At 41.5% G+C, this 20,081-nt stretch overlaps 2 protein-coding genes across 5 annotated transcripts in view; one reads left to right on the top strand and one right to left on the bottom strand.

Annotated features, from left to right (window-relative positions):
- Positions 1–95: 95 nt before the first annotated feature.
- On the bottom strand, positions 96–4,863 carry CUNH19orf44 (chromosome unknown C19orf44 homolog). The gene is made up of 8 exons (XM_054291001.1): positions 4,763–4,863; positions 3,815–4,399; positions 3,178–3,529; positions 2,567–2,643; positions 2,025–2,484; positions 1,754–1,849; positions 1,010–1,176; positions 96–655 (listed from the first exon to the last, which is right to left on the bottom strand). Exons 1-8 carry the CDS (start codon positions 4,799–4,801, stop codon positions 575–577), a joined length of 1,857 nt encoding a protein of 618 aa, XP_054146976.1. The 5' UTR covers positions 4,802–4,863; the 3' UTR covers positions 96–574.
- Positions 4,864–6,825: 1,962 nt separating this feature from the next.
- The window catches only part of EPS15L1 (epidermal growth factor receptor pathway substrate 15 like 1), a 46,031-nt gene continuing 32,775 nt past the window's right edge, over positions 6,826–20,081 (top strand). For 3 of the 4 annotated variants that reach the window (XM_054290992.1, XM_054290993.1, XM_054290995.1), the window contains exons 1-13: positions 6,826–6,876; positions 11,234–11,275; positions 11,490–11,579; positions 11,816–11,863; positions 12,514–12,609; positions 13,255–13,317; positions 14,123–14,248; positions 15,736–15,795; positions 16,131–16,367; positions 17,289–17,446; positions 17,892–18,048; positions 18,784–18,846; positions 19,902–19,987. In XM_054290992.1, coding sequence (XP_054146967.1) covers positions 6,847–6,876; positions 11,234–11,275; positions 11,490–11,579; positions 11,816–11,863; positions 12,514–12,609; positions 13,255–13,317; positions 14,123–14,248; positions 15,736–15,795; positions 16,131–16,367; positions 17,289–17,446; positions 17,892–18,048; positions 18,784–18,846; positions 19,902–19,987 — 1,256 coding nt within the window. In that variant the 5' untranslated portion in view covers positions 6,826–6,846. The remainder of the gene's footprint in view (positions 6,877–11,233; positions 11,276–11,489; positions 11,580–11,815; positions 11,864–12,513; positions 12,610–13,254; positions 13,318–14,122; positions 14,249–15,735; positions 15,796–16,130; positions 16,368–17,288; positions 17,447–17,891; positions 18,049–18,783; positions 18,847–19,901; positions 19,988–20,081) is intronic. The other variant, XM_054290994.1, reaches the window with a different exon arrangement.

The raw sequence follows: 20,081 nt of genomic DNA on the forward strand, positions 1-20,081 counted from the left end.
CTGTAAGCCTTCCTTGTTTTTAATTTGTCTTAATAAACACACCCAAGTGTGTGTTTGGGTTTGTTGTAATCTGACAAGGCTGATCATACAGAAATGCTGTTTGGATAATGGCACTGAAGTCAGGATATGGTAATTTTCTGCTGTGGTTGTGTTTCTCAGGGGCTGTAGTACAGACTTTCACTTCTACCACCATCATAGGTGAGATCACAGATCTCACAATTCACTGGGTAAATGTGAATGACTTATCATTAATGACTTATCACTGTGATGACTTATCACAGTCCCATTAGGCAGAAGTGTTATCTTGATGTCTCTTTTGCTGACATAGTCTGGCTGAAGGTTCCTGTGTATCCCTGTATTGTGTACACAAGTAAAACATTCAGGTATAAAAAAGTAAATTATCTATAATAATTAGCAACGTGTACTAACTAATTTATACTAACCTAGCAGTTTGTACGAATTCTTCCAATACAGTTTATAACCTTTTATCCGTGCAACTTGGAAAGGTTTCTTGTTTCAGCCTTAGAGTTGTGAATATAAATGTCACTTGAAGTTCAGTAACTGTCCCAAGCACTTAATTTCTCCTGGGCTCTCTCCGAATTTCTTCAAGTGCTTGCTCAATTGTTAGAGGTGGGGATTTGTGATTCTTGATGTACTGCAAAAAAAAAAAAAAAAGTTAATAAGCTAATGTCTTCATTATGTAGGTAATTATTTATTAAATAGTAGAAAGCAGCTAATCTTCATGTCAAGATACCTGCACGTTTCTGTACTAGCAACAAAAAGTGACCCTTCTGTTGCAGCATCTGAATGAACCCTGCTCATTTGAGGACAGCTAAATGCTACAGCAGAAACCTTAATCTTTAAAAACTATGGTCTCTAGCAGGACTTCAGTCTTTTTTTTTCCTTTTAAACTTATTCATTATTCATATGCAGAGAAACTAGGTTTGCTGTCAATACCACAAGCGTTTGGAAAGGAATTCACGCTCGGTCTCTGGTTTGTCATAAATACCTCTTTAGCCTCTTCCAGGGTATGGTAGTGGAACTTCTCATGCTCCAATGACTCCACGAGGGCTGTGTGAAGGTGGTGAACGTTCTGGACAAACTGCTGGGTCAGCATCAGGTGCTGCTTGCACATGGTGTGTAAGACAAGAACCGAGGGGCTGTACGCGGTCAGGGCTGTGAGGAAGGGACAGCAAGGGCTGAGCAAACCAAGCTGGGCTCAGGTGCAGAAAATAGAGTGAAAAAGTGTTGAAAGCAAAGGGAGACGACCCATCTTTGTTGATCAGCGTTGAACTCCAATTTATTGATCTCACTTACACACTTTTATAGTGGTGTTAATTAAGCTCATGCATATTGCAAAATCCGAGCTCATCATAGGTCACAGATTACACATTAACCCCTCCTTTTGTTTTCAATACCTGTGGTTTGTTATTGAATCCAAGATTTATTTTCTCACCCTGTTATGAAAGTTCTCAAGGCCTCCATGTTTGTCAACTTTTGCTCTCCCAAAACTTATCCAAGGACAAGATATTTACTTGTTATTAAAAACAACCTGAGAACCTCTGCTGTTTACATAGACGTGCCTGAGAACTTTTGTTGTTTACAGAAACAGGCTGTGAGAATTTGCTCCTCACAGCTGCCTTTTACTTTTCCATCAGGTGTATATGATTATGGCATGTCTGAACAAAACTCTATAAGCCATTTCTGAGCAAAATTCTCCAACAAAAAAGAAGAATAAATGTGGTTTTGGTACCTTCTACTGCATCCATGCTGATGACATGGCTGGCAATTGGCACTGGGTCGATGTAGGTTGTTCCAATGGGTGGGCTGAGCACTGCAGTGGGGTTTGCTGTGCATGGGAGAGATCAGAATTACTGGGGGGACAGGGGAAAGGTTCAGTGCCACTGCCTGGTTCTTCTGCAGTTTTTTGGGGAAAGGTTTAGTGCCACTGCCTGGTTCTTGTGCTGTTTCTTGGCACAGCAGCTGCCCTAAAAGCACAGCACAGCCTAACAGGCTGAACTCACCCTTTGCCCAGCAGTAGGTGAAGGGAGGCTCTGCTGTCTGCACTGCAGTTTCTGTGACGGTCACTTGGTGTCCCCGGCTGTGCTGTTTTGGGGTGACCAGCAGGGATGACCCTGAAGATGGGTGTGCTCTAGGAGACCTGCAGCTCTCAGCATGTCCCTCTACAGATTCCCTGTCTGTTGCAGATGGAGACCTTTCAAAGTCTTCAGAATATTCTGAATTAAGAGTACTCTCATTCTGATTCAGATAATCCTGTTTGTGTGGAGGGAAATCTGAGGAAGCTCCACTTAAATGTTCCGAGACTTCAGCTTCAGAGCCACATTTTTCAACTTGCTCTTCAGAAGAATCTTCCACACCAGTTATTGCACTGGTCATTTTTAGAGCAGCCTGGTCCTCTTCCACCAGCAATTTATCTTTTTTCACATATTTGTTTGATTCTTGAGTAAACTGGATGTCTTTTCCCTGTAAAAGTATTTATTTCAGAACCTCCACACTCAGCCAAAGGCAGACTGGGAATATGTGCTAGTGGGGAATTTCTACTTACTTTCTGCTTTAATTCTGCTGAATTACTGGTATTATCTGGTGCCAAATCATCAAGGCTCATGATATTCAGTCCAAAATCTGCAAATAAATGACACCTACACATGAGAATTTGCATGAAATTTACAGTACACTTTGCTGTAAGTGACAAAAATGGGGGGAAAAAAATCAGTACTAGCTTCCTACTTCAGTACTGAAAAGTAATAGCAATCAGTCACTGATTCTTTAACTTCATAGAAACTCCTAAAATTTCCTCCTTTGGTCAGCTGACATTCCTGAAGTTCAAGAGATTTTTGCTGCCCCTCATTTCCAGCTGTTCTCACTCTGACCCATTGGGACATTGTGCCACTGATAGAGGAAAACTACTTTAAATGTTCTAATTGTTTTGACATCATCATGTCACCCAGGGCAGCATCATTAATATGAACCCATTAAGTCAAAAGCTAAGAAAAATACAAACCTATTACACTAGAAAAAAAATAAACAGATCAAGATAATCACTTTGATCAGGCCTTGGTTTGTGTGAAATTTCACCAGTGAATCCTATTTGCCCATGAGAATTTATCAGGAGATTATCAGTACAATTGATACTGAGTCTACTGAGAAAAAACTTACATTTCAAACTGCTGCTGGATGGATCTTCTGCATCAGCTCCTTCAGAAAATAATTCATCTAATGACTTTATTTCACTTCTGTCACTTTCAAGAGATTCTTGGATGTGCTTGGTGTAGCCTGCTTTAGGCAGAGCACGCTTTACAGTGTTGTCCTTCGTGGAAGATGACAGCAGTTGAAATCTCCTGATATGTCCTGACAGGTTTCTGCTGGTGGGTGAAGGTGCTGGTGAATTAACTCTACCAAACACACTTTTCTCTGAGTCTTTGTTGTGAGAAGATGCTTTAGATAATTCTGCTGATGAAACTTCCTTACGAGGTGGAGGAGCCTTTCCTGGTGGCACTGGAGTCTTACTCTTTTTGAAGAACATGAAAAAGAGATTTATGTGTTACTTCATTGTTATGTGTAGATTGCTAAAGGGAGAACAAACCATTGTGGGTAAAATAGAGTAATTTTAAGATGTTAAGATGTGAACCTGAATCCTATCATGAGCAAGACACAAATGCAAACTTAAGATTTAGTTGCTAGTGTTATTTAAATAAAAAGCAACCAATTAAGACAATTATATGAAAGCATTAATAAAAATACATAATCCAGCAAAGTTTGTATTTACCTTTCTACCTTACTGAGCATCACTTACCAGAACCTTCTGATTCCCACTTCCACTGGAAAACCCCAAAGAGCTCTCCATCAGTTCTCTCATTTCCTCTTCATCACTATCCAGATCAAGCTGTTGTTTAACCATAACACTCCTTTTAGGGCTTTGCATGCTTTCCTCTTCCCCAGAACAAGCATCTCTGCGGGTCCCAATTTCACTGGTGGCACCATAATTCTTCCAGTACCTCCTGCCCCTGGCACCACCTTCATGCCCAGAGGTGGATGAGCTGCACTCCTCATCCAAAGCCTTCAGGCCCGAGTCAGTGTTCTGCAGTTCCAGGTGCTTTTTTTGACCCATGATTTTGCTTTCTAGCTGTGCCACTTTGTTCAGGACGGAGTTTAGCCGCGTGTGGGCGGCGCTGCCCGGAGCGCTGGGGGCTGCCCGGCCGCTCCAGGCCCGCCCGGCGCTCCCCGGCCCCGGGCAGCGCCGCGTCCCAGCAGCGTTTCCATCGCACACCTTCAGGAACCTGCCCTGGTGCGACGGAGTAATTCCAGCGCTCTCCAGCTCTGTGTCCACCAGCGTTAGGTCACCAAGGGTGCTGCTCCTGCGGGGTACACGGCTGTGGCCCTGCCAAGAATCACAGAGTTACCGACCTTAGGAAAGATCTGACAACACCGAGTCCAACTTGCGACTGATCCTGACCCCCACGTTGTTAACCAGACCAAAGCACTGAGTGCCACATGCAGACTTTCCTTAAACATCTCCAGGGATGGTGACTCCACGGGCAGCCCCTTCTAATGCCCACCACCCTTTCTGCGAAGAAATCCTTTCTGGTGCCCAACCTAAACCACCCCTGTCACAGCTCAAGAGTCTCCCCTCGTCCCGTCGCCGGTACCCTGGTGCAGAGCTGGCTGCCCCCTCCTGTAGGGCTTGTACAGATCCCTCCCCACACAAGACCGGCCCGCGCTGAGACAGGGACCGGTGCCTCACCTGCCATCGGCCCGCGGGTGCCCGAGAGATCGCGGCCATCCGGGACGGGACAGGGTCGGACAGAGCACCATCCCGGGGCCCGCCCAGCCTGAGGCGGCCCAGGCTTCTCTGGGCCGGGCCAGGGCGGGCGGAGTGCCGCCGGTTCCTGGAGTCCGCGACTCCCCAATATCCCGCCCACTGATTGGCTCAGCCCGGCAGTTCGGCGCCGCCAGCGAATCACAAGCAGGTTTACAGCCGCCGGTAGCTGTGCCCTGACTACAAACCCCAGAATGCACCGGAGTCAATGCATGGGAATTTTTACGAACCCGCGATTTGCTAGTTAGTGGAGCGAGTTGGGAATTAATCCGGTTGTTCCGCAGGATTTGCGTTAAAACCCCTCACTGAAACAACATATTGGAGGTTATTACCTGCCCTTTGTATATATACTTGTAATAGAATTATATAGCTATTGAGCTTAGCCATGGATAATTTTTATTTTGCCCAGTTTTTTTGTTTTTCTGGGTTTGTTTTCTAGTACTTTCTAGTGATATCATTCTGCTGTAAGTCAGTTCCTAAGACTTGAGTTTAATGTTCTTAAAAACTTTCCCTTGCTATCTCTAAAACCCTGGCTGACAGATACACACAGCTATATACTCCAATTATATATTTGGATTAAAATTCCAGATCAGACTTATGAAATAAAAACTGATAACAAATGCATCTGGCAACCCAGAAGATTATTTAGCCTGTTTACCACTGAGGAAAATCAATGATCAAAGAAGGCCACAGACTGGGATGACTGAATACGAATTTGTGATCTAACAGACCAATTGATGATCTAAATCAGATCTGAGGTAAATTTCTCTCCTCATTCTGTGTTAGTGGATTATTTAATTTCCTTTTAACATAGTTGAACTGTGCACTGGTTTTGCTTTCTTAATTTTCCTGTGTCTTTTAAAGGATGGGATGAACCTGGACCCATGGTGGAACTAGTGCTGAGGACTGAATTTTGGGATGAAGAATAATAATAATGCAGAATGGTATTATACTGTAGTCGAGATTCCTCTATACAGTTTATAAATAATTTCCTTCTCCTAGCTAGGGGAACACCTTGAGCCCCTTTCTTTGCCTGACTGTATTCCAGACATGTAGTTCATCCTAGGGGAAATTAACAGATGCTGAGGTTTATGCAAAAGATTTTGGAGATAGAAACTGGCGAGAAATGAACATGAAATTCCCATGGATGTTTTCATTCGTTTTAAAGATTCCTTGTCTAATCTGACTGAGAAACTATTGGTGTATACAATTGAAATTAGAGTCCTGAAAAGGAAATGAATGTAAAGTAGGTTGAGGAATAGCAGGAGGAAGGACTACAGAGGAAAAATACTTGAACAATAGCTTAAGAAAATAATTAGAAAGCAAAGACAACTCAGGAAGGGACAGAGCAATGGGGAATGATATTTATAATATATATTATAGAGAGGAGCCCTGTCTGTGTCTGCAGGGAGGGGTCAGAGCACGGACCAGGGGGCCCAGCAATGGGACAAGAAGCAGCAGGCAGAACATGACAAGAAGTTCCACTTGAATATGAGAAAAACTTTGCTGCGCAGTAACGGAGCACTGGAACAGACTGCAATCCCTCACTGGAGACATTCCAGAACTGCGTGGACACAATCCTGTGCCATGTGCTCTGGGATGGGGCTCGGCGGCCCATTGTGCTCCATTCAAACCTCGCTCGTTTTGGGGTGATGTGGCTGCCCAGGGAGCTGGGCAGGGTGGTGAAGTCCCTGTCCCTGGAGGTGTTTAAGGAGCGACAGTGATCTGTGCGACAAGGTGGTGATCTGTCAAAGACTCCATGACCTGAGAAGTCTCTTCTGTCCTAAATGCTTGGGTGACTCCGTGGAGCGCTGCGGGCAGCGGCAACTGCCGCCCAGGAGCGCCTGCCGGGCCCCGATAAAGCCGCGGCCGCTGCCGGCGGGGCTCGAGCACCTCCTCAGCCGCCGCCACCGCCTCCTCGGGCCCGCCCGGCCCGGCCCGGCCGCCGCCTCCCGCCGCCTCCCGCCCCTCGCTCCGCCCCGGCCGCGGCCCGACCCAGCGGGAGGAAGATGGCGGCGCTCATCCCCCTCAGCCAGCAGGTACCGGGGCTGCCGGGGACGCGCGGCCCTCCGCAGCGGCGGCCGGGCGGGCGCGGGGAGCGGCAGCGGGGCCGCATCGCAGCCGGGCGCAGCCGGGCTGGAATTGCCGCTGGGTACAGGCCCTGTGCCGGGAGGGGCTCGGCCCGCGGGGAATAAGGGTCGGGGCGCGGCGGGGAGCGGGAGCCGGGCGGGGCAAGGGCGGCGAGCGGCCCCCGCCGTGCCCCGGGACCGCGGTGCGCGGTGCTGGGGGGGGCCGCAAGCTGCGCCGCCGCCCTCCCCTCATGGAGGCCCTGGAGCTGCGTCCCTGGGGAGGGGCTGAGGGTCTCCTGGCGCTTCCCCACCCCGAACCGCCGGGATTACCGTGGGCCGGGGGTTTGGAGGGGACAGGGTTGGTGCTCCGCACGTCAGCCCGTTTCCCTGTTGGTACCGGGGGTGATGCCGCCGGGAAGTGCTGAGCTGTTGTGGCGGGGTGCCATGACCGGGTGGGGAGCGGGGACACCGGCAAGGGGCTGAGGGATGAGCGGGAGCTGCTCGCCTGTCAGGAGGAGGAGGAGAAGCTTCTGCAGGGCAGGGGACGGGGCGCCCATCCTGACCCCTGGGAGAGGCTGTGTCCAGCTCTGGCTGAATGCTCGGGATCCCTTGGTTGATTCCTCTTGTTACAAGTTTTTTTTTTTAATTTTATTTTTCACCCAAATAATTCAAGCTTAAGCAGTGTGATCGCTGTTTATTATTTTCTATAGCCATGTGAGGAGAGTCAGTATACTTATTTATATCCCACTACCTTCAACGTCTTAAAACCAAAACTGTTTTCTATACTGTGCCTAGGCCAGTCAGGCATTCTGAATGACTCCTATTAGTAGTTCAGACTATTTAAATATATCAATTTCCTTTTAATAATGATCTTTGAGTTGTGATACGCTAAAAATTTATCTCTCAGTGGAGTTATGTGGTGCTTGGATAACATAACTTGCTGTGTGTCTTACTAAGAACATGTACTGCTGTTTAGTAAGACTCCTGATTAACATTGGTTTGATTAAGTGAACATATTCAGAAACATCTGAAAACATCCATGTGCACACAAACTGTTATCAAAAAATTTCAAGTGATTAATGTGGTGCAAAATATGGAAGCCAGATAAACTCTGGATGTGAAAGGGTCTGTAGTTGTGAACTTCTATAATACATTGGTAAAAATCAAATAATTATCAAATGCTTACTCTAGAAATCCAGTTTCTCTAGGTTAAATTCTCATTGATCTTTGAGTCTGGCATCAATGGTATTCCTTTTGATAGACAATGTTATGTTTAGGGGGACTAAGACCACATTCTGTAAACATATCCGTTATTTTTATATAGTATTTTCCAACTAATTCAGTGGAAGCATTGTAGTTCTAAGAGTTGTTTTTGTACATCGAACTGTCAAGAGTAATCTAGCTGTAAACAGAATTTCCTTTAAGGTAGTAAACTTCCTCTTGTAATAGCCTCAGTTTTGTGATTACTAAGGACATGTGTGTTAATTAGAGTAAATGCCAGAAATGGAATTAGACAGAATAGGAGAGGGTATGTGTGTTGTAACATTGAGGCATGTCCACTCAGAAAGCTATAAAATAAGACTATTGATACCAACATTTAAAGAGCTGAAAAGAGTTTTGGTAATTCAAGCAGCTTAAAATATTTTCCCATTAATCATTTATCATTATCATAATAATACTTTATTTAAAATAATTACTGTGATCCAGAGATCCTTGTGACCCGGACATGACTTCAGGAACGAGAATTAATTGTTCTGGTGGCAGGTGCTTGCTCGTGCCTTTTTTCCAGACCTGCACTGAGTCATTTAGGTAAATTGGTCAGAAAGACTGAATCTTTGTAAAATTCTGCAAGTAGAGAATTGATCTTGAGGTGCTTTTCAGCAGTGCTTGGGCGAATAATTTGCTGTAGAAGAAATTTCACAGCATTGACTTGGAGCAATATCCATGCATGTGCACTGTGTGCCACAGAGTGTGCAGACTCAGGACTTCAACTTCTGAACAAAAAGTCAAATTGGAAGTTAAACAACAAGGTGCTAGGGCTCTGAAGGGTCTTTTTGGGAGGTGGTCTAAAGCATTGGTCAGAGGTGATGTTTTGGAGAGTATAGAGCAGGGGAGGATGAACTCTTGGTCAAACTGAACCTCTCTAACAGGTTAAGCTTTGACATCATCAACAGTGCACTCTTCAAAATTTTTGTCTCTGCCACTGTTGGCAGTCTTGGGTTGGTCCTTCATGAGCAGATGCCACCAAATTTCAGAATCCTCTCCAATGATGGTGATGTCATCACGTGTAGTGATGGGTAGATAGAGAGCTGTGCTATTTTTATCACTTGAACCCATTTTGTCTGGTTTGCTTCATCGCAGAGATGCAGTCATTTAGGTAAATCGCTCAGAAAGGCTGAATCTTTTTAAAATTCTGCAAGTAGAGAATTGATCTTGAGGTGCTTTTCAGCAATGCTTGGGTGAATAATTTACTGTAAAAGAAATTTCACAGCATTGAAGCACATCACCCTGGCTTCCTGCCACCTCTGCCAGGTAAGTCAGCTCCATGTCATGGCTGACAATATCAAATGGGGGTGACAGGAGTGTCTGGTGGTGGGATGAGCTCATTCAGTCCTGCTGCTGGAGCAGTTTGCTGTGTATCTTGGTACCAATCCAGTCTCTGCGTGCTCTAGGTCACTCACTGCATCAGTTAGAGGAGCTTGTAGTTGGTGGTTGAGCTTGTCTGAGCTTTCTGATAAACAAGAGGTGCATAGTTTGGTGATAGTTGGCTGAAAACATGGTTTTATTCAGAGTGGAACAGGCCATTTCCTACTTCCACTTTTTCTCTGAGTGATGTATTTCCTGCTTGGACAGGAACACAATGCTTATATGTGCTGATGGTTTACATGCCAGCGCAAAGAATAGTCAGATTTATGAGTTATGTTTGCAGCATCCTCCTGAAATCCTGTCTGCCATCCGGGAGAGCGAGAGCTTCCACAGCTGGAAAATGCAGCAGCTTATTTTGTGGATGGATATAAGGGAAGCACATTTAAGATGCTTAGGAAACTGTTCTGAAAATGCAGGATTTTTCTATGCAAATAGAGCTGTTAGCTTTAGAGAGTCAGTGTTTGCCTGTGCTCTGCTCAGTTATTATGGATAGCTCCTTAAATGAAGATTTAGCATGTTTATTGTAAACTCAGAAGAAGGTTCTCTTGGTGTAAAATAAAATTTTCTCTTTCATTATGTTCCTGCCTTCCTTCCTCTCAGAGTAAGCAGAACATCTGGAAATCCCCGAGGATAACAAGGAGGAAGGTGACATTTGGGAGGGGACATAGCAGTGATGGGACTTAGTGTGAAATCCTCCTTTTCAGGTGTCTGACTGCTGCCCTGGAGGTGCAGAGTGCTTATCCCAAGCAGGTTTTGTGACATCTCTGTGTTTTGCTCATTGACATCTTTATGGGGTTGTTTTCTTGCTTTCTTTTTAAGGCCTCTCAGTGGTCTAAGGACTGACCTGATTTTGACCAGATTGGTTTTGCTGTTGGCATTGAGGCTGAGGAGAGCAGGGTGGGATAACCTGCCCAGGGTTAGAAATCCCATGGCAACTCTAGGAAGTGTGTGAGAAAATGGGTTTTGGGGCCTTTTCTGCATCTTTTTGGCATTCTAGCTGCCATTTGCTTGGAATGTCAGCAAGAGGAACTGGGATCTGCTTGTTTAGGACACTGAAAAGGCAGGGCTGTCCTTGGGTCTGCAGTGGTTACACCAAGTTGAAATCCCCCAAAAGCATTGTCAGGAAACTGAAAATTGTTAATTTGCCATTCATTTAATATACATATATTTGGGTTTTTTTTGTTTGGTTGGTTTGGTTTTTTCTTTACTCCATTTCAGTTTAAGATCCTAGTCTTGAAAATGTGTTAACACAGGCACTGTGTGTGTGTATGATTGCCTGCTGAAAATATTCTATAAGGATGTATATGCTGCAGTAGGTAGTTAGATAAGCATTGTGTTGAAAGGTGGATCTTTGTTATCAGTCCCTCTCATACTGAGATCTGAAATACTTCAGCAAATAATTCAAAGCTGTTCTTCAAAACCTCATCCCTATGTAGGGTCACTAAGTAAAACTGAGGAGAGGTAGGAATCCTGATGAATGACAAGTTCTAAGAGATGACACTAGTCTGTGGTCTTGGTGGATCACTGTTATCCACACTTAAATTTCAGGTGTCCATTTTGTAACACAGCAAATTAACACACTGTTTTTGGTTCTCAATAGAAGTGATGCACAAAGTGCTATACATTTCTTTTCCTATCAATTCTGACTGTTGTTTATTCTGTTTTCTAACTTGTGTTTCAGTTTTCTACTGGGAATCCAATATATGAAACATATTACAAACAGGTATGTTCTTAAAAAGAAGTAAAAAATAAAGTGCAGTTTCTTCCTCCCCAAAATTTCCTTCTCTTTCTTTTCTCCACTGCAGTGCTAAAACTGTGTGAATTCTGAGTGGTGATGCAGTTTCTGTAACTCCTTTTGACCTAGAGGCATATTGCATTTCTTAAATCTGCTTTCACAACAGCCATGTTTCAATTAAATGTTAATTTTTCTCCTTCAGGTAGATCCAACATACACAGGGAGAGTTGGGGCAAGTGAAGCTGCTCTGTTTCTTAAAAAATCTGGTCTCTCTGATATCATCCTTGGAAAAGTAAGTTGAAGGAATTGGATAATGCAGTGCTTGTCTTTACGCTTCTTTTAAGTGAAAGGAAAAATTTCAAAAGAAAATTTGGTTTTTGTGTAACATTTTTGTTGTTAACTCAACAATTCAGTAACATTGTTTGTCATTACTTGAAAGCTGAATGAACACTTTAAGACATACAGTAGGAACTGTTGAGCTAAGTTTTCTTTGAAATTCACAGCAGCTTTTATTTTGTATCTCCACAGATATGGGATTTGGCTGACCCAGAGGGTAAAGGATACTTAGATAAACAGGTAAATAAAATGTTCATGTAGCCGTCCTGTATTACCTTTCCCTTGTTTCTATCAAGCCCTGGTACCATTAGTAGTTTCCTTTATCTTTTTCAGGGTTGAGTTTTGTTTACAAGATGAGTTTTTCCCCCAGTTTTATTTACAAGATGAGTTTTTTTCCCCTGCTCATATCCAAGTGTATTACTCAGTGAGGCTGCAGGAGAAGTTTGCTTCTAATTTTCTGTATATCTTTTGTTTTGTAAATAATTGGTGTGTGTACTGTGTAGGTACACAGACATTGAGTCACAAATGAAAACTAAGATTTGATTTTAGAAAATTTTTGTGCGTGAAAAAATTCAGCATTTTTTACAAAAAATGGCTTGGAATACCAAATAGCAGGTTACAAATTAACTGATTCAAAACATAACTAATTTTTAAGAAAAACTGTTGTGTTTTAATTAGGAGAGAGTTTTTATGAAGAACTAACTTTGTTTCCTGTCACTCTAAAATTTTTCCCGACTCATCCTTAAAAACAAAGGGGTGATTGCCATGATGGGGCTGTACTTGTGGGGTTTTCTTTTTCCTGAGTTGCACATATACAGGTGTTAGTAAAAATGGGAAGTGGGTTATTTTTTGTGATTGAAACTGGCTTTTAATAGCACAATATTTTATAGGGTTTCTACGTCGCGTTGCGCCTCGTGGCATGTGCACAGAACGGCCACGATGTGAACCTGAGCAGTCTGAATTTGACTGTGCCACCTCCTAAATTTGTAAGTAATACCCACTTAAATGCAGGTATGTGTTGTATGAGGATTAAGGCTTCAGTTGGAACATTGGAATAATCTCATGTTTCATAAATGTCATGGTGCTGGGGTTCAGGCTGCTGTCAAACAGTTCCTCAGGGCACAGCAGCCAGGGCTGCCACAGGCTTGTCATGCTGAGTGACAAGAAACCAGCCCCTTCCTGGACTGCAAAACCAGAGTGAATTTGAGTCTGGTCAGCTTGATCAAGAAGCTGATGTGGCTAAATTGTGGCTAAACTGTTAATTCATTAAAAAAAAAGGAAACAAAAAATGATTATTTTGGGGCTGGCTCAACAGGAATGAGTAGTAAAAGGCATTGCTGCAGCTTTGCCCTGCCCTCGCTGCTGCAGAACCTCTTTGGCTTGTGTTGGTTCTGTGTTTGGGCACTGATTGCATCTTCTGGATGTCCTTACTCAAGGACTGTAATGCTGTAAAATGAGTGTGATTTCTGTTTAGGTACATGTGCAGCCTGTTGTCCTCAGTGTAGTTAAGCTTCATGTCTATAACCATCTCAAATTTAGCGCAATTAATAAGTACTAGAGGCAGAAGTATGTATATTTATCTATTTCTATAAATGTATATATATAAAAATAAACCATTTTCTCATTTTTAGCATGACAGTAGCAGTCCTTTAATGATCACACCACCCTCAACAGAGACTCACTGGGCTGTTAGGGTAAGTGTAAAAGAGAACACATTCCATCCATTTTTTAGAAGTAAATATTTTTCTTGTGTGTAATTTTCCCAGTGAGAGAATTTTATATCAAATGCATTTCCCATTTCAGAAGTCCTCCCTTTCTGTGCAAACCTGTGCACAATAGAGAACACCCAGGTGTAGTTTTAGATATGCAATAAGTATTAAACAACCCTTTGACAACCTCTGGTGGGATGTTTTTAAGAAAATGAATTTTAATCTTCTGCCTGGATTTCTTCCAGAATCCTACAATTAGGCACTTTGTTTGTATAAAGGAACCCCACTGGGAACAGCAAAGTGTTTCACCACATCCAGTCTGAACTGTTAATTTAAAGCTTGAGTTACTACTTTTTAATTAGTATTCAATGATACAAGCAATAGATATAATTTGGAAAAAATAACTTTTGATGCATATGTGGGGATATTTCTATTTAGGTAATTTTCAACTCCAAACATTTCCAAAAGGTAGAAATTGAATAAAAAAACTTGTAGTTATATGTACTTTAAAGGGGGAGGAATAAGTTTTAGTTCTATAGAGTTTATCAAAGTTACTTTAAAACAGAAGCACACCTTGTCTGCTGCATGGTAAAATCTTCTTTAGATTTAGGAGCCTAATTTCAAAGCTTTCTCTATGAGTTTACATTTAAATACAATACAGTGGCACTTGCAAGAAAGCTTGGGAATTTAAGATGAATTACTGACCAGTCTTAATTTCTTGCAAGATCTCATTTTCATTACTCACACACACACACTTTTTTACTTATTCAGACTATTTCTTGCCAACTAGGTGGAAGAAAAAGCAAAGTTTGATGGTATTTTTGAAAGCCTTTTGCCAGTAAATGGTTTACTTTCAGGAGACAAAGTAAAACCAGTTCTGATGAATTCAAAGCTACCTCTTGATATCCTTGGAAGGGTAAGTAAGTTGTTTAGATTGAGCTGGTCTCTATTTAGCTTCTCATAATTGCAATGTTAAAAATGTAATTTATCAACAGAGATCAGGTTTTGGCTGAGGTTTTGCATCATGTGCTTGCTATAAAGCAGGAACATTTAGACTCTGAAGTCTTCCACTTACAACTCTTACTCTTATTTCTAATTTCAACCCTAGAGTAGATTGGCTTCATTGTCTCTCTATTCATTTACAAGTGGAAATTTGATTTTGGTTGTTTAATAATGAGAAAAAGCTTTCCTGAATCATAATAACTGTTAGGACATTAGATTCTGCTGTTTTGTCATTTTTACAAGTATGAGTTATTAGATATACATTAAATCCATCCTGTGCTTGTACAGGAAAATTCCTTAAAACATCCTCCTTTATTCATAGTGCAAATTGTCAGGTTGGTTTTTCTTTCATGTTTATTTATAAATACTTTCAAGGTCTGAGTTTTGTCCATCCATTGTATATTTACAAGGGAAGCATACCTTAAAATATTTTTCTGCCTCCATTAAAACCACATTCTTTAATGCTTTGCATATTGATATTTTTGAGTACATTCTGTGTCAGAGTTCTACCTGCATTACATACTTTTATCTCTTCAGGAAGAAGTGCCTCTTGCTCTGTATTATCTACAAAATCTAAGTATGATTTGTTTTAATTCTGTACTTGAGTATTGAGAAGTCTTGAAAGGCTTTGGATTTTATCTTGTTACTGTCACAATAGAAATTCAGGAAGCTTTTGCCTCTTCCAGAGAAATTTGTGGAAAAGATAAGGCACTGAGTAAATGGACAGAGGACTAATCAAGGAGCTTAAATTTGTCAAGGATCCAGTGATAAAGCAGAGTTCTCAAAATTGAGCCTCAAGTCTTGGCTTTTTGTGTACTCCACTGTCCCCAGGTCATATTGATGATTAAACAGTGCTGTGTTGGAGTTCACAGAGTTTTTGCAAGTTTCATTGACTGCCTCACCTGATAATGAACTAAATTAAGCATTGATAAATGCTTAAATTCTCTCCAGCAGGAAATTCAGGGGGCCAGAGGGAGTTGCACATAGTTTTAGTTTTTAGTAGAAAACCCTAAACATCTGGGAATGGAATAGGAATTAGAGATGAATTGAATTTTCTGTTGAATTTTCTTGTGAGGAATTGGAATGATCTGCTAGCCCACACCCTCTGGGCAGTTCTGAAAGCCACCTCTGAATGCTTTTACTCAGCTTGATGACTCTGTAATTGCATCATAGAATGATGAAAAACCTGCCTGAGTTGCAGCCAGAATTTGTTAGAGCCAGTGTTGATTCATGTGGCCAGAAAACTCTAATCCAGTGTGTTTCATCAGAGAATTTTTGGATAGGTGGTAGAACTAATATGGTCTTCACCAAAATCTATTAGGAGTCCTAAGAGGGCTTATTACAATGAATACATAAAGTGTAACTTGGTCTGCAAATCATTTTTTATCTTAATTACTGTAGGTCTGGGATCTCAGTGATATTGATAAAGATGGTCACCTGGACAAGGATGAATTTGCTGTGGTAGGTTGCTTTAAATTCTCAATTCACTGTCTGGTCTGTCGAAGCAAATAACTCATTTCTTTCTCAAGAGCTTTGCAGCTTTCTGTGCTACAGTCAACTGTTCTAATCTAAATTGTTCTCATGGAGCCATTTAATGACCTTCCTCAAGTCCACCTACTGACTCTTGCCTGTGTCCAGATTAAACCTGTTGGAATTCCATTCAAAATTAATTGCTCTGGTTTACATTTCTAGTCTTACTGTCTTTGTTTTACTAATATGTAAATGACTGACACAGGAAAATCTTGTTGCTTTTTTCTAATAATTGTGAATGTCATCTGACCTTTTTGCCTTTGCAGGCAATGCATTTGGTTTATAGAGCTCTTGAGAAAGAGTCAGTCCCTTCACAATTGCCCCCTTCTCTCATACCACCTTCTAAAAGAAAGAAGAGCTCAGTCTTTCCTGGTGCAGTCCCTGTTCTCCCTGCAAGCCCTCCCCCAAAGGACAGCCTGCGTTCCACCCCGTCCCATGGCAGTGGCACCAGCCTGAACAGCATAGGGAGCTTGTCTCCCAAGCACAGCATCAAACCAGCACAGGTACCTGTCTTCCTTGTTTATTTTTGTACATTTGTGTGTTTGTAAGCTGTAGGAAAAGCAGCAGCAGAAGGTCAGCAGTAGGAAAAATAAATACATTTTTGAATTTGGGAGCTTGTCTCCCAAGCACAGCATCAAACCAGCACAGGTACCTGTCTTCCTTGTTTATTTTTGTACATTTGTGTGTTTGTAAGCTGTAGGAAAAATAAATACATTTTTGAATTTGGGAGCTTGTCTCCCAAGCACAGCGTCAAACCAGCACAGGTACCTGTCTTCCTTTCTTATTTTTGTACATTTGTGTGTTTGCAAGCTGTAGGAAAAATAAATACATTTTTGAATTTGGGAGCTTGTCTCCCAAGCACAGCGTCAAACCAGCACAGGTACCTGTCTTCCTTGTTTATTTTTGTACATTTGTGTGTTTGCAAGCTGTAGGAAAAATAAATACATTTTTTGATTTCTGCTTCATGTGTTTGGGTGGAGAGGGTGAAATGAGAATGGTGAGACTTGGAAGAACATTGGGTGAGTTTTAATCAGTGACCACGAGGTAGAAAATCTTAAGGGGAATTTTCACTTTATGTAGGAAGTGGAACCATAGAAAGGTTTTGTTTGTGTATCTGCTTTAATGCCAAAGAAATCATTAATCTACTTCTAAATCTCCTGCTATTAGTGTGAGGACTTTATATGCCTAATTAGGTCTGTATTTCCAAAGATTTAATGCCTTTCAACTGATGAATAGCTGTTTATCAGTGTTTTTATTCAGATAAAAAGTGTGAAGTTAAAACATGCAGTGAAAATACTTGTTTACTAGTCAGACTGGAGTATGCAAGATGTTCAACACATCCAGCTCTGGATAATGTCATTTATACTTAGTGTGTTCATCCAGACTATTTCTGTTCTTTTGAAATGCCAACCTTTCTTTTGCAGCCAGCTGTTAATTGGGTGGTACCAGTGTCTGAAAAAGTGAGATATGATGAGATTTTCTTAAAAACAGACACAGACATGGATGGCTTTGTGAGTGGCCAAGAAGTAAAGGACATTTTTATGCATTCAGGTCTATCTCAGAATCTCCTAGCACATATATGGTAAGAATTCTGTACTAGCTGCAACTTTTGTAGCTTGCTGATCTGGGAACTCAGATTCAGAATGTGATCCTAGCATTAAAAAGACACCAGAAACAAACAAAAAACCCCAATTTCTTTTACTTGTCCACATACTGTAATATGTGGACTATATGGAAAATTAAGGGAGAAATAAATACTCCCTTTGCTTTTCTGGGAGGGGGGCAATAGGTCAGTCTGTGAATTGTGATTGTCTTTTGAAGTTCTAGTGCTCTAAATATTTTCTCAGACTAACACTATTCTGTTCACTTAAATATATGTAATAAAATCCTGCACTGTTTAGGGAAATCTGACTAGAATAAGTAAGCTCTGATGAGGATGAACCAAAAATAAATTACATGTATATATGGCTTTTATAAGGGCAAAAATAAGATTTTCTTGTTTGTAAGTGTGATTTGTTTTTTATCAGGTCTTTGGCAGACACGAGACAGATGGGAAAGCTCAGCAAAGACCAGTTTGCACTTGCCATGTATCTCATTCAGCAGAAGGTCAGCAAAGGGATTGATCCTCCACAAGTGTTAACTCCAGATATGATCCCTCCCTCAGACAGAAACACACCCATCCAGGTAAGTCAGAAATTTGTTGTAGATACACTGAACTTATGTGCTTTAAAAGTAATGAACTTTTGAGTATGAATTTTGTGGAGGTTTTTTTTTAGTATCATGTTAAAGAATAGCCAATATTTTTTTTATCTCCTCTTACAAAATTCTTTTAACATTTGAAAATATAGCTAATTTTTTAACAACCAAGACAGTAAGTAAAGAAAAATGCAGTAAAATATTCCATAAACCAAGGAGTAATAATGCTGGAAAAAATCTAGCATAAAGAATAATCCTTTGTCATACAGAAGATTGAGTCAGGGAACTTGTAACAGCAAATATTAAAAGCTGGTTGAGCAGCATGTCCCTTTGATCAGCACCATATTCCTCCCATGGAAACATAAAAATTTTAATGGCTAAATGAGGAGTGATGGCTTCCTAGTTTCTGGGATTCATCCTTTATAGCAGTCCACAGTCCTGAATCCATCACTGCTAATACCACTTTACTGGAGCATCTGATCCTTTGCTGACCCTGCTTTGTTCCTTTGCTTGATAACATGCCAGCTCTTCTGAAACTGAATTGAAGAAATACTGAAATACTTCTGTCATGTCACTACATTCACCTTTTCTATCAATTATACTGTGTTTTTCTTTACTTTTATTTGCTTTCCCTAACCAGAAACCTTTGGAACTCTAAATATATTTTAATTATTGCTGTTGCTATGGTCCTCCTAAGGTTTTTCCTATATCCTTTTCCTATAGACTCTGTCAGGTTACTTGACCCCTGTAGGAACTGAGATCTCAGCACTAACAGAAATGCGGCGTGTGAGTAATGGCAGTGTCCAAAGGAATGCACATTTCTCATGTATGCTTTTTGGAACTTCAGAAAAGTTTTTCTTTCTCTACCTTTGCCTGTCTTTGCTCTTGAGTTCTGTGCCACTTGCTCTTGGTGTGGTGATAATGTCACAGCAATGTGAAGTGCCCAGCACTGGCTGCCAGCCTGGTGATGTTCCTTCCTTCCTTCAACAACTGGAGATGTATTGATCTGGCAGGAAATTCCTGGGACAGGCAGCTCAGTGCTGCTGAAATTACTCCTGGATTAGTTCTGTGCAGCTGGGACCAGTAAATACATCTTGCTGGTCTTGGCTTCTTGGTTGGGCTCTTGTTTGTTTTTTAATGTTTAATAAAGCCAAGCTTTCTGTGGTTATCACAGCAGTCTCAAAGTGAGTGAAGCAGGCAAACTCTGCTTTCTTCTTTTTGAAATGCTGTATAAAAATTGTAGGTCTCTTGGTTTGTCAGACTAGCAGTGAGTTCAGTGCTGCAGTTTTTGCTCAGTTGTGGTGAGCTTTTAATCCTTTTTATAATAACAATAACAACCAGTTTTGTGCCTAATGCTGACATCCTTTGTTAACTTACCTAGAAGACAGGGAATGCCCTCTGTGTCTTCCCTGATCTCTGCTTGCATGAATGTAGAAGCAACCTACAGGAAATGGGGTATAATTGCAGAAATTGCCATCTAGAAGACTGGACTTACAATCTGATTTCATTAAGTCCACTGTAAACCTTACTATTGACTATAGCAGAACTAATTTTAGGTTTTGAATTTTAATTCTACCAATTCTGCAATTTCCTCGTTGGCATTGTGCCTGTCCTTTCATTGCTGTGTGCTCAACTGTCCTGTCTGTTAAACAGGCATATCAAAAATTCTCCTGTCTCATGAGTAGAACTGTGGGGCATGTTCCTTGCTTGTTACAGAATAATTTGATGTCTCTTATGGAATTCTGCAAATGCAAATCATGAGGATTTTGTTTCCCGCCTTTGTTAAAGGAAGAGCTTCTGTTCCTACTTCACATTTTAATAGATTGTTTCATTCTTAACAGGATAGTGCAAGTTCTGTTGGATCAGGAGAATTTACAGGGGTGAAGGAGCTGGATGATATTAGTCAAGAAATTGCACAGCTGCAGAGGTAATAGTTGGGAACAGTTAACAACTTCTTGGTGTAGAACATCTAAGTAAGTCTGTAGTACTGGTGTGTCAGTTTATTTTCTCTTAGTCATTTT

Source organism: Melozone crissalis, unplaced genomic scaffold (assembly GCF_028551555.1).
Source record: "Melozone crissalis strain CALT ecotype California unplaced genomic scaffold, PUWL_Pcris_2 ptg000088l_1, whole genome shotgun sequence".
Classification (NCBI taxonomy): domain Eukaryota; kingdom Metazoa; phylum Chordata; class Aves; order Passeriformes; family Passerellidae; genus Melozone; species Melozone crissalis.

Coding starts and splice junctions, on each gene's coding strand:
- CUNH19orf44 (XM_054291001.1), bottom strand. CDS start 4,801: ATGGCCGCGATCTCTCGGGCACCCGCGGGCCGATGGCAG. Junction 3,530..3,814: donor GTGGGAATCAGAAGGTTCTG/GTAAGTGATGCT, acceptor TTCTTCAAAAAG/AGTAAGACTCCAGTGCCACC. Junction 2,644..3,177: donor ATCCAGCAGCAGTTTGAAAT/GTAAGTTTTTTC, acceptor ATTTATTTGCAG/ATTTTGGACTGAATATCATG.